Source organism: Schistocerca serialis, chromosome 7 (assembly GCF_023864345.2).
Source record: "Schistocerca serialis cubense isolate TAMUIC-IGC-003099 chromosome 7, iqSchSeri2.2, whole genome shotgun sequence".
Taxonomy (NCBI): domain Eukaryota; kingdom Metazoa; phylum Arthropoda; class Insecta; order Orthoptera; family Acrididae; genus Schistocerca; species Schistocerca serialis.
This window is the reverse complement of record NC_064644.1, coordinates 524,068,246-524,081,709: the sequence shown is the minus strand read 5'-3', so window position 1 is coordinate 524,081,709 and position 13,464 is coordinate 524,068,246. Positions and strand designations below refer to the sequence as shown.

Here is a 13,464-nt window from a genome sequence, read left to right as displayed (position 1 = left end):
AATTTCATTCTGTCCCGCTTGAGTTATTGTAAGGAAAGATGTGAGAGTTTCTGTTGTAACCTGCTGTGACCGCGACCGGAGCGGTCGCGGGGCGGCCGAAAAAGCGCTGCGAAACCAAACGGAGAGCGGCCCGTGCACAAAGAAGCGAACGGAAAGGACAGACACGAAACAACGACGGTTGATGGAGAAAGACCTTACGACGTCAACACGCAAAACGCAACGGAGTGACAGAGACAACCAAACGAATCGAAGACGTCCACGATAAACACGCTGGCTTGTCGAGACGATGTATCGAGACTCACGCAACGATTAGACTCGCTGGCAGAGCGACAGACCGGCTCTTAAATACTCTGTCGGGGGCGCCGCTATTGGCCGCTGGAACCCCGTGTTCCACTGTGGCGTCCTCACACTATATGTTCCACTGTGGCGCCCTCACACTACATGCAGGACAGTACGCGAGCGCCGCCACAGCTTATGGCGCGATGATGCAGAGACCTCTAGGGGTCTTCGACGTCCATGACGTCTGGCGGGGATACAAATTCCACGGCACGCGGTACCAGAGTTTCCCTAGACGCACAGGATGCAGGCGGCCTCTGTTTTTATTATAATTTCTCTATGAAGAACGTACGCCCCAATATCTGTAAATTTTTAGACCTTGGGAGACCGCTGAGTAGCAACACTTCTCAAGGTGGGAGTGTTGGTAGCATTTTGCTGGTCCATAGTGGAAAGAGAAGCTACTGTGGCCAAGGGGTCAGCTACGTTTCAAACGGCAGACAATAGCTGAGCTTTTGCTGTGTAGGTTTTTGTATTTATGGTCCAAACAAGACTCACTTTGTCGTTTATTCGAAATGGTTCAATTGGCTCTGAGCACTATGGGACTTAACTTCTGAGATCATCAGTACCCTAGAACTTAGAACTACTTAAACCTAACTAACCTAAGGACGTCACACACATCCATGCTCGAGGCAGGATTCCAACCTGCGACCGTAGCGGTCAAGCGGTTCCAGACTGAAGCGCCTACAACCGCTCGGCCACTCCGTCCAGCTTGTCGTTTATTTCTCGAGGCAGAGGAACAGTAGGCATTGTGTTCTTGGAACTCCGTCTTCTCTTCGTCGGGGTTTATTCTAGATTCAACCCGAAAGAACGCTAGCGAGTGGCTCATAGCATCCATTGTGGTGTCTTAAGCAGTTCCTGGAGGAGATGGAAAGGGAACTGCATATTAGTGTAGCTCCTGGGCATCCGCTAGTTGTTGGTGTTGTACAGCTGGGCCGTCGAAATGACCACCCTTATCACCATATACATCACCACACATGACTGGGCTTGACGCCACCAAAGTGAAAGTCAAGTGTTAAATATTATTTAAAGTAAAGGGGGAAGGAGGAGAAATGAAAGGAAAGCCAAAGAACAAATGAAATCAGGTGCATCGGGGCTCACAGTGGTATGAGCAGTGACGAGTGGACACGTATTCCGGCCTGGGGCTCCAGCACGGGGTCTCCTGCTAAATAGGCATATGCGTTAACCACTGCGCCACCTGGGCACAGTGTTTATCGGAAATGCGGGGACTGTCTCGGCACGCTTCTGGGCCGATTCACATTACTACCAAGCGGCAATTACCCGCTGCCCTCCTCCACGTCCTCCATTCTCGCTGGTTCTAGATTTCCGCTGTAGGTATGCATGCATCCGCACTCAATGTTGTGTGGCGAAACAATTATTTGAATGCAGACACCACGCAATCACATAATCGAATGTTTACCTTTGTTACAGATGATCGAACCAAACGCAAAACCGGTATTGACACTCTATATCGAATCCGCTCACTTGTGCGATGGAGGTAATCAACTCGAGCCACGTCTTCGCGGAGGTAAGAACACGTCAGAACTTTATCGCATCTCAAGCTAAATCGTGCAAATTGTAACCTACCTCACAAAACACCATACCAGGAATACGAACGACTGCGATAGGCACACGAGTTAACGGGATGGCGTAATATTTTGAACAGAACCGCAACTGAAGCGTTGAAAACGGTATCATACACAGCCAGAAAAAAGTTTAGTACATCCTTTTCGAGTTTTCCAGTTGACTCTATTTATTGCTGCAACTGCTAATCCACTACAAAAAATGGTTCAAATGGCTCTGAGCACTATGGGACTTAACTTCTGAGATCATCAGTACCATAGAACTTAGAACTACTTAAACCTAACTAACCTAAGGACGTCACACACATCCATGCTCGAGGCAGGATTCCAACCTGCGACCGTAGCGGTCAAGCGGTTCCAGACTGAAGCGCCTACAACCGCTCGGCCACTCCGTCCAGCTTGTCGTTTATTTCTCGAGGCAGAGGAACAGTAGGCATTGTGTTCTTGGAACTCCGTCTTCTCTTCGTCGGGGTTTATTCTAGATTCAACCCGAAAGAACGCTAGCGAGTGGCTCATAGCATCCATTGTGGTGTCTTAAGCAGTTCCTGGAGGAGATGGAAAGGGAACTGCATATTAGTGTAGCTCCTGGGCATCCGCTAGTTGTTGGTGTTGTACAGCTGGGCCGTCGAAATGACCACCCTTATCACCATATACATCACCACACATGACTGGGCTTGACGCCACCAAAGTGAAAGTCAAGTGTTAAATATTATTTAAAGTAAAGGGGGAAGGAGGAGAAATGAAAGGAAAGCCAAAGAACAAATGAAATCAGGTGCATCGGGGCTCACAGTGGTATGAGCAGTGACGAGTGGACACGTATTCCGGCCTGGGACTCCAGCACGGGGTCTCCTGCTAAATAGGCATATGCGTTAACCACTGCGCCACCTGGGCACAGTGTTTATCGGAAATGCGGGGACTGTCTCGGCACGCTTCTGGGCCGATTCACATTAGTACCAAGCGGCAATTACCCGCTGCCCTCCTCCACGTCCTCCATTCTCGCTGGTTCTAGATTTCCGCTGTAGGTATGCATGCATCCGCACTCAATGTTGTGTGGCGAAACAATTATTTGAATGCAGACACCACGCAATCGCATAATCGAATGTTTACCTTTGTTACAGATGATCGAACCAAACGCAAAACCGGTATTGACACTCTATATCGAATCCGCTCACTTGTGCGATGGAGGTAATCAACTCGAGCCACGTCTTCGCGGAGGTAAGAACACGTCAGAACTTTATCGCATCTCAAGCTAAATCGTGCAAATTGTAACCTACCTCACAAAACACCATACCAGGAATACGAACGACTGCGATAGGCACACGAGTTAACGGGATGGCGTAATATTTTGAACAGAACTGCAACTGAAGCGTTGAAAACGGTATCATACACAGCCAGAAAAAAGTTTAGTACATCCTTTTCGAGTTTTCCAGTTGACTCTATTTATTGCTGCAACTGCTAATCCACTACAAAAAATGGTTCAAATGGCTCTAAGCACTATGGGACTCAACATCTGAGGTCATCAGTCCCCTAGGCTTAGAACTACATAAACGTAACTAACCTAAGGACATTACACAAATCCATGCCCGAGGCAGAATTCGAAACTCTGACTGTAGCAGCATCGCGGTTCCACACTGTTCGACCTGTTTACGTAGTTCTGTAAGAGTTGTTGATCGACGTGTCGCCGAAGTTGTTTCTCGTCCCATCCCATGCCATGCGTGCTCGATTGGAGACAAGTCAGGTGACCGTGCTGGCCAGGCAAGCTGCTGCACATTTTGCAGAGCACGTTGAGTCGTGGGTGAGCATTACCTGTTGGAGGAACACATCACATTCCTGTTGCATGAACGGCAAGGACTTCGGCAGTCTGCTCGAAGAGAAAACAGCTGGGAAAGCAGCGGCACAACGGTGAGAGACAGCAGTACGGAATGAACAACCGTGTGTGTAGTTGGACACGGATTATCAGGAGGAATTTCTATGCCGAAAGCTGCAAAGCTAACGCTGCATGGGAAAGTTATCTACACTACTGGCCATTAAAATTGCTACACCACGAAAATGACGAGCTGCAGACGCGAAATTTAACCGACAGGAAGAAGATGCTGTGTTGTACAAATGATTAGCTTTTCAGAGCATTCACACAAGGTTGGCACCGGTGGCGACACCTACAACGTACTGACATGAGTAAAGTTTCCAACCGATTTCTCATGCACAAACAGCAGTTGACCGGCGTTTCCTGGTGAAACGTTGTCGTGATGCCTTGTGTAAGGATGAGAAATGCGTACCATCACGTTTCCGACTTTGATAAAGGTCGGATTGTAGGAGGTTCATCGTATCGCGACATTGCTGATCGCGTTGGTCAAGATCCAATGACTGTTAGCAGAAAATGGAATCGGTGGGTTCAGGAGGGTAATACGGAACACCGTGCTGGATCCCAACAGCCTCGTATCACTAACAGAATTTGAGATGACAGGCATCGTATCCGCATGGCTGTAACGGATCGTGCAGCCACGTCTCGATCCCTGAGTCAACAAATGGGGACGTTTGCAAGACAAAAACCATCTGCACGAACAGTTCGACGACGTTTGCAGCAGGATGGACTATCAGCTGGGAGACCATGGCTGCGATTACCCTTGACGCTGCATCACAGACAGGAACGCCTGCGATGGTGGACTCAACGACGAACCTGGGTGCACGAATGGCAAAACGTCATTTTTTCGGATGAATCCAGGTTCTGTTTACAGCATCATGATCGTCGCAACCGCGTTTGGCGACATCGCCGTGAACATACATTGGAAGCGTGTATTCGTCATCGCCATACTGGCGTATGACCCGGCGTGATGGTATGGGGTGCCATTGGTTACACGTCTCGGTCACCTGTTGTTTGGATTGACGGAACTTTGAACAGTGGACGTTACATTTCAGATTTCTTACGACCCATGGCTCTACCCTTCATTCGATCCCTGCGAAACCCTACATTTCAGCAGGGTAATGCACGACCGCATGTTGCAGGTCCTGCACAGGCCTTTCTGGAAGCAGGAAATGTTCGACTGCTGCCCTGGCCAGCACATTCCCCAGATCTTTCACCAATTGAAAACGTCTTGTCAATGGTGGCCGAGCAACTGGCTCGTCACAATACGCCAGTCACTACTCTTGATGAACTGTGGTATCGTGTTGAAGCTGCATGGGCAGCTTACCTGTACACGGCACCTAAGCTCTGACTCAATGCCCAGGCGTATCAAGGCCGTCATTAAGGCCAGAGGTGGTTGTTCTGGATACTGGTGTCTCAGAATCTATGCACCCAAATTGCGTGAAAATGTAATCACATGTCAGTTCTGGTATAATATATTTGTCCAATGAATACCCGTTTATCATCTGCATTTCTTCTTGGTGTAGCAATTTAATGGCCAATAGTGTACTACGATAATCTTGTCAAAGGTATCTAAAACGCAACTGACAAAGCAGTGACACAACTGTACGGAATGAACAACCCTGGGTGTTGTGAGATACGAATTTTCGGGAGGAATTTAAACGCCTAAAGAGGCCTTCACCAGCTGCAAAGCTAACGTTGCATGAGAAAGTTATCGATATATTGTCGTGTGATATTTCGTACACAACGGTAAGGAGAGTTGGACTACAGGGTGGTGCAGCAGCTGTAGTAATAAGGAAGCTGGGCGAGACCAAAAATCATTAAGGAACTCACAAATATAGAATACAGAACTCTTGCTTAAATTATAGCTTTCTTCAAGCGTTGCGGAGAAACAAAAGGATAAACAGCTGCAAGCCCAGCTATTACAAGAAACAAACTAAAGACTTCCGTGTAGCATGAGGCTCCCACTGCTAATGCACGAGCAGACTGTCGAAGCCTCACTAAGGCTGAAAACGGTTGGAGACTGCGACTCAGACCGGGCTGAGCAGCCGCCGCCGGCCATCCTATACTGCGGCGGCAGAAAGCACTCGTAGTCGTAGCTGGTGAAGGTGTGGCTCAGTGGGCGTGCATCATTGGTTCCGGAAGGTCTCTGTGCGAACACTATTGGCGTCTCTCGGAAACATGGGTTTCCATTGCTAATTGTGAGACGCCAGTGGGGGTGGTATCGATGTGTATAATACCAAATCCCCCCCCCCCAAAAAAATGAAAAGAAAAGAAAAGAACACTTCAGCCTTGCCATGCATGTAATGTGGCTGAGTGAACGACGACAATGGGGGGGGGGGGGGGGGGGGGTGCTGTGGTGGAGGAAGGACTGGATGTAGGTGGCAACGAGGAGACAGGAGCCGAAACTGAGGCCAGTGCTGAGCTCCCACCTGCACCCCCTCACACTCCCTGAGCCTGCCTGGGAACTCCAGCCAAGGAATTGGCCTGCGGGCGGGCACCCACATCCAGAGTCGGAGCAGCAAACAAATACGGAGGGATCTGGATGACTTCAGAGGGGTTTGAGACAGCGTGTGGGACAGCCTCCAGGAACAGTGGCTCATCCCCAGGCAGTGGTGGCTGTCGAGATGGTGACGACCATAAAAGGGCGTCTACCTCTATCAGCTCCAGGGCTGGTGGCGAGGGCGCTTGTAGTAAACAAAACCAACCGCGGGAACGCCTTGGGCTGCGGATCGGAGCCGCCAGGCGGGAAAGCCGCCGGCGGTGGAGCACGCACCACCGGGTAAACACAGGACGAGTCGGGCGACAGACCAACGACAACCGACAACGAACGACAACGACCGACACAACAAGGAAGAGATAAACAACAGAGGCTTGTAGAAACCACAACACCAAACACCAACAGTAAATCAACTCGGAACCAGAGCCAGGCAAATGTCAACAACGAGCAACAATCAGAACGCAGTACTGCCGAGATAGAGAAGCAATCCAGAGCGAGTACCAGACTGACTGGACTAGGACTTTTTTTTTCTTTAGTGTTATTTTGAAACCTGTATTACCGGCAGGCCTGCAGCAGCATACTACGCCCCCCTTTGGCCGCAGAGAAACACAAATATACAAATGAAGACATTTAGAGAAAAAACATGGTGGACATAGAAACAGAGACAAACACTTTTTAAAATACAATGTGCTGTTCACGGGCGTAGAGTCCAAGATAAAATTGTTCAGATACTTGGACACAGACAGAGACGAAAATTGTCACACGTGAATGTAGGTGCATAAAACAAATAACACTGAAGCACTTAAGCACAAAACGATGGCACACACAGAACACGAGGTGTTGATCTCCGGCGCGCGAATGTTCACTAACCGTGTACGAGTCCGGGACCTGCCAAGAGAGGTGCACGGGGGGTGGAAGAGGGAGAGGGGAGAGCAAATGCCATGGGCAGGGGAGATAGGGGGAAGGGAGGAAGGTGGAGGGGAAGCCCGGGGGAAGAGGGAAGGAGGGAGGGGACGGGGGAAAAGGAAAGAGAAGGGAGGGAGGGTGCCTAACGGAAAGGACACAGGAAGTGGGGGGGGGGAGGATCAAAGTTGATAGGAGGGGTAGATGGAGGGGAGGAGGACATCATCAGGGAGGGGGAGCTGACAGAAGCCACCTTGGGAGAGGGTAAGGAGGGTGGAGAGATGGAGACCGGGTGGGACGTGGGAGAGGATGGGTGAGACATGCGGTTGAGGAGGATCGAGTTTGTGGGAGGTGTACAGGATCCACATCCTTTCAAGGAAGAGGAGGAGGTGGGGGAAGGGGATGAGATCATACAGGATCCGCGTGGGGGAGGGGAGACGGATGCGATAGGCGAGGCGGAGAGCATGGTGTTCAAGGATTTGGAGGGATTTATAAAAGGTAGGGGGGGGGGGGCGGAGATCCAGGCCGGATGAGCGTAAAAAAGCATAGGGCGGATGAGGGATTTATAGGTGTGGAGGATGGTGGAGGGGTCTAGACCACACGTACAGCCAGAAAGGAGCTTAAGGAGACGGAGTCGGGATCGTGCCTTGGCTTGGAATGTCCGGAGATGGGGAGTCCAGGACAGGCGACGGTCGAGGGTGACGCCAAGGTACTTAAGGGTGGGAGTGAGGGCTATAGGACAGCCATAGATGGTGAGATAGAAATCAAGGAGGCGGAAGGAAGGGGTGGTTTTGCCTACAATGATCGCCTGGCTTTTGGAGGGATTGACCTTGAGCAACCACTGGTTGCACCAAGCGGCGAACCAGTCAAGATGGGATTGGAGAAGGTGTTGGGAGCGCTGCAGGGTGGGGGCAAGGGCAAGGAAGGCTGTGTCATCGGCAAACTGGAGGAGGTGGATGGGATGTGACGGCGGCGGCATGTCCGCCTTATACAAAATGTACCGAAGGGGATAGAGGACGGAGCCTTGGGGCACACCGGCGGAGGGGAAAAAGGTGTAGGAGTCGGTGTTATGGATGGTGACGTAGGAAGGACGGTGGGAGAGAAAGGAGCCGATCAGACGGACGTAGTTAATGGGAAGGGCGAAGGTTTGGAGCTTGAAGAGGAGACCGGAATGCCATACGCGGTCATAAGCTCGTTTGAGGTCCAGGGAGAGGAAGATTGGGGAGTGATGGGAATTAAGCTGATCGGAAAGAAGATGAGTGAGGTGAAGGAGGAGATCGTCGGAAGAGAAGGATGGCCGAAAGGCACACTGGGTAACGGGAAGGAGGCGGTGTTGGCGGAGATGCTGGAGGATGCGGTGGGTGAGGATAGATTCCAGGACCTTGCTGAAGACCGAGGTAAGGCTGATGGGACGGTAGGAGGAGATGGCGGACGGCGGTTTGCCAGGTTTAAGGAACATCAGGATACAGGAGGTTTTTCACAGGTCGGGGTAGTAACCGGTGGACAGGACTACGTTGTAGAGCCTGGCCAGAACGGAGATGAAGGAGACAGGAGCTTCCGGGTCACGCATGTGTGGAGGAAGGCACGGTAGAGACGGCAGGATTCACGGAGGAGGAGGATGGCCTGTGGGGGTAAGGTAGGACTGTGGGGGTGGGCCGCGACAGTAGGGACGTGGGCCTCCATGGCCTCAGACAAGGTCTGCTGAAGAAAGGAGGCGGCATGGGTTACATCGTCAGGGTGGTGGTAGGTGAAGGGGTGGTGATCGACCTGGGTGGAAAGGGTATCCCGGTAGGCATTCCAGTTGGCACGGGAATAGTCTTGGATGTACTTAGGGGGAGGGTCATTACGAGGGTCAGGGCGGGGGCGACGACCTTCTGAAACAGCAAGGAGGACAGGGAGATGGTCGCTACCAATAGGCTCCAGGACATCCACCGTTATGCGGCCAAGGAGGTTGGGGGAGGAAAGGAGAACATCGGGAGTGGAGTAGGATTTGGGACGGGTGTGCTGGGGGATGGGGATTAGGTCGCCTTGAAGGGAGGAGAGGAACCGATGCCACCGCCGTAACTGGGCGGTGGAACGACTATGGATGTTGAGGTCGGCGGCGATCACATAGGAGGAGAAGGTATGTTCAATGTGGGAGAGGAAGTCGAAGGGAATAGGGGCGTTAGGGTGGACATAGATGGTGGCGTAGGTAATGGTAAGGCCGGGGAAGAAGAGCCTAAGGATCAGGTGTTCGGTGGGGTCGGGAAGGAGAGGTTGGAGCCGAATGGGGATCTGGCGGTGGTGACCAATGGCAACTCCGCCACGCGCAATCGGGAGGGGATTATCGGGACGGTGGAGGAGGTAGGGCGAAGTGTGGACGGTGTGGTGGAGTTGGAGGAAGGTTTCATTGATGAGGAAGGCATCCACATGGTGGGTGGCAAGGGTGTGCAGGAAGAGGTTCTTGTTGGCAGGAAGGGAGCGGATGTTGTTGAAAAGGATACGGTGCTGTCGCGGCATGACAAGGAGAAGGTGAAATGGGCCTGGTTGTTGGAGTAGGTGGCGTACATTTTGAGTTGGAAAATGGAACAGGCGGCGAGGGAGATCTGTTGGAGGGTGTGCGGGCGCTGAAAAGGATGAACATTCTGAAGGACGATGGTGAGGAATCTGATGACGTCCTCAGCGGTAGGGGGTGGGAGAAAGGAATTGCCAGGTGGGGTGGGGGCGTCCAGAGGGCGGACAGGAACAGTGAGTTCAGGAGTGGTAGGAGGGGGTCGGGCCTTACATTTCTGGGAGTAGGTAGGATGAGGCAGGTTACAGATATTACAGGAGGGGGGGACTGGAGATTGGGGCACTGCCGTAAAAAGTGGGCTTGCCTACAGTGCGGGCACGTGGGGGCCTTGCGGCACTCAGATATTGGGTGTGCATTATACCGCAAGCACCTCTGGCAGCGGAGGGATTGAGGAGGGGAATGGGAGGGGTCAACTTTATAACGTTGGTTAAAAAGGAGGGCACCCTCCGTCAGCAGACGGTCTATGGAGGGGGCATGCTCGTAAAAGACCCGCATAAGGCGGGTGGGGCCGGCAGCGTTGTGTATGCGACGAACCACACGCACCTCCAGATGGGGATGTGCCTGAAGCTCCGCCAACATCTCCTCCTCCATGATTGTTGGACTAAGCCGAGTGATCATGGCGGTGAGGGTCGGTGGGCGACGCGGGGGTTGGGGTTGGCGGTAGAGAGGTGGAGAAGGAGCAGGGGTGAGGGAGGCATTACGGCCAAAGCGGGTGACAGGGATGCGGGAAAGGAGGTCTGTGTGGAGGGTAGGGCTGGGGGAGGAGATGAGCACTGAATCATGGCGAGGAGTGAGGAGGGAGATGGGGGCACCAGGAAAATTCTGGTGAAGGAAGAGGGTGAGGTTCCGGGCGTCAAGAAGGGAGGGATCAGGACGGGAGAGGAGGTAGCGGTAGGAGGAGGGATAGAGGAGGAGGGGGAAGGGTCAGTGATAGGCGGGGAGACATCCATGGCATCATGGGTGGGGGAAGGGGGACGAGGCGGAGCCTTTTTGGGAGTAGAGGAGGCAGGGGTGCCACTGGGGAGCTTGACGGCGATGGTGGAGGTGTGGGGGATGGGAGCGACTGGAAGGTGGCGGGGATTGGCAGGTCCTGGTGCTGGAGGCGGCACCGGAGATGGTGAGGGCGATGGCGAAGGTGATGGTGAAGACGATGACGATGAAGGCGAAGGGGAGAGTGGGGCGTGGGCCATAGCCCTCCGGGCGACCACCCTAGCAGGGGCCGCAGAAACGGAAGGAGCAAAGGGAGGGAATGGAGGCACGGGATCAGAGGAGGTGCGGGAGGGAGGAGCTGGGGATGGGGCGACAAACAGTGAGGGAGATGGGAGAGTGAGGAGTGGGGGGATGGACTGAGGGGGGAGTGTTGCGGCACACCACGTGAAAGTGGTGGCGGCGGCGGAGGGGTTCAAAAATGGTTCAAATGGCTCTGAGCACTATGGGACTTAACATCTGTGGTCATCAGTCCCCTAGAACTTAGAACTACTTAAACCTAACTAACCTAAGGACAACACACACATCCATGCCCGAGGCAGGATTCGAACCTGCGACCGTAGCGGTCCCGCGGTTCTGGACTGAGCGTCTGAACCGCTAGACCACCGCGGCCGGCGGCGGCGGAGGGGGATGTGTATATGATAGCAATGGTGGTGGCAGTATTGGCGGTAGTGGGGGTCGACATTACGAGAAGGGGAAAAGCACAGGACAGGACAAAGAAGGCGACGAGAAACACAGAGTAGAAGGGACGGAGAAACTATGTAGGAGACTGGGGACGAAGCCCCATTCTGCTGCTGCTGGCGGGGGAGGCGACCTGGCTGGCCAGCCAGTGGGGACGCTATTGCTGCTGCTGCCACTGCCGCTGCTGCTGCTGCTGGAGGCTGGCTGGGACTGCAGCTGGACGCTGGACGCTGGCTGCTGGGAGGAACCGCTGCTGGCTTCTGGCTGGGACCGCTGCTGGACGCTGGCTGCTGGCAGGAACCGCTGCTGGACGCTGGTTGCTGGCAGGAACCGCGGCTGGCCGCCGGACGCTGGCTGCAGGCTGCTGGCAGGAACCGTTGCTGGCTGCTGGACGCTGGCTGCAGGCTGCTGGCAGAAACCGCTGCTGGCTGCTGACAGAAACCGCTGCTGGCTGCTGGCAGGAACCGCGCGGTAGTGGGGGTCGACATTACGAGAAGGGGAAAAGCACAGGACAGGACAAAGAAGGCGACGAGAAACACAGAGTAGAAGGGACGGAGAAACTATGTAGGAGACTGGGGACGAAGCCCCATTCTGCTGCTGCTGGCGGGGGAGGCGACCTGGCTGGCCAGCCAGTGGGGACGCTATTGCTGCTGCTGCCACTGCCGCTGCTGCTGCTGCTGGAGGCTGGCTGGGACTGCAGCTGGACGCTGGACGCTGGCTGCTGGGAGGAACCGCTGCTGGCTTCTGGCTGGGACCGCTGCTGGACGCTGGCTGCTGGCAGGAACCGCTGCTGGACGCTGGTTGCTGGCAGGAACCGCGGCTGGCCGCCGGACGCTGGCTGCAGGCTGCTGGCAGGAACCGTTGCTGGCTGCTGGACGCTGGCTGCAGGCTGCTGGCAGAAACCGCTGCTGGCTGCTGACAGAAACCGCTGCTGGCTGCTGGCAGGAGCCGCTGCTGGCTTCTGGCAGAAACCGCTGCTGGCTGCTGGCGAGGACCTGTAACACCTTGTCGACGAATGTCGGATGTAGGACTGGGGTCCCCACTCAATAAGTGAGAGCGACGAGGTGAAATAAATTCCTCGGGGCGCTGATATGGAAACCAGTAGCCACCGCATCGAAGATTCACAAAGGATCAAGCCGCTGAACACGAGATTCACGAATTTGTACAGTGAATGCTACTGTGAACGCACGACACGGGCACTCTGCTGGACTAGGGCAGAGCGGGTCCTTATATACGAAACCGGAGGGAGCGGCTATTGGCCGCGGTCTGCACGTGGTGTAGCGGTGGTGCCCTCGCAGCGCGAGAGCCGCTGCACGGAAGAGCCGCCGCGGACGCGGAGCCCTCTATGGGCTGGCCACGTCCATTTGTTAAGGCGCGTGTTCGACTTCCGCGGCGGGAGGTACTTTAGCGCTCATTCCCAGGAGCCAGATGAAGCGAGGGCTGCTGCGTCCAGGCAGGCATGGAATCTGAAAGCACAAAGCCTGCAGCAGGGTCGCGTAATCAAGATAGACGAATCTGATTCTGGAGGCGTCTCTGCAATCTTCTCAGTCCCTGCAGAAAAAACATACAACGTCCAAGAAGTCGTACAACGGTGGCTTGTTCCCAGAACCTCTGTCTTGCATACGGTCTGTAAAAAACGAATCGTTAGCTTGATAGTGTGCCTGACTCGGCAGAGGGGCACCTTCTGCCATTGAAGAAACAGTAACTGACGTAAGGTGCAGCGGAGCCCTCCAATAACAACTCCATCAGCGATAGTACATTGCCTTGTTTGGAGCGGAAGGAACAAAAGAAGAGAAAAGGAAACTGATCCAGTGGGGGGGGGGGGGGGTGAAGTTTGTCCATCTGTTACTTAAATGTTCGTACCAAGTGTTCAGCTTCGTTGTTTGACTGTGAGTCAAAAGGTGCATTCTTGATGTGATTAATGGTAGAGGCAGTGCAAAACTATTGAAGCTAGATAGGAACAAAGTGAGATCCATTGTCAGTTACAATCACTTCACGCATTCGCCCAAAGCAAAAGGTCGACGACAAGGCCTGGATTGTGCAACAAACTGTAGTAGAGAGTGTA

The 13,464-nt window shown here is 53.6% G+C and overlaps 1 protein-coding gene across 1 annotated transcript in view; it reads left to right on the top strand.

Moving 5' to 3' along the window:
- Positions 1-11,874, top strand: part of LOC126413202 (gonadotropin-releasing hormone receptor-like) — a 748,063-nt gene extending 736,189 nt beyond the window's left edge. The window contains exon 8 of the mRNA XM_050083098.1: positions 11,320-11,874. Within this exon, the coding sequence (XP_049939055.1) occupies positions 11,320-11,874 (555 nt within the window). The remainder of the gene's footprint in view (positions 1-11,319) is intronic.
- The last annotated feature ends 1,590 nt before the right edge of the window (positions 11,875-13,464 follow it).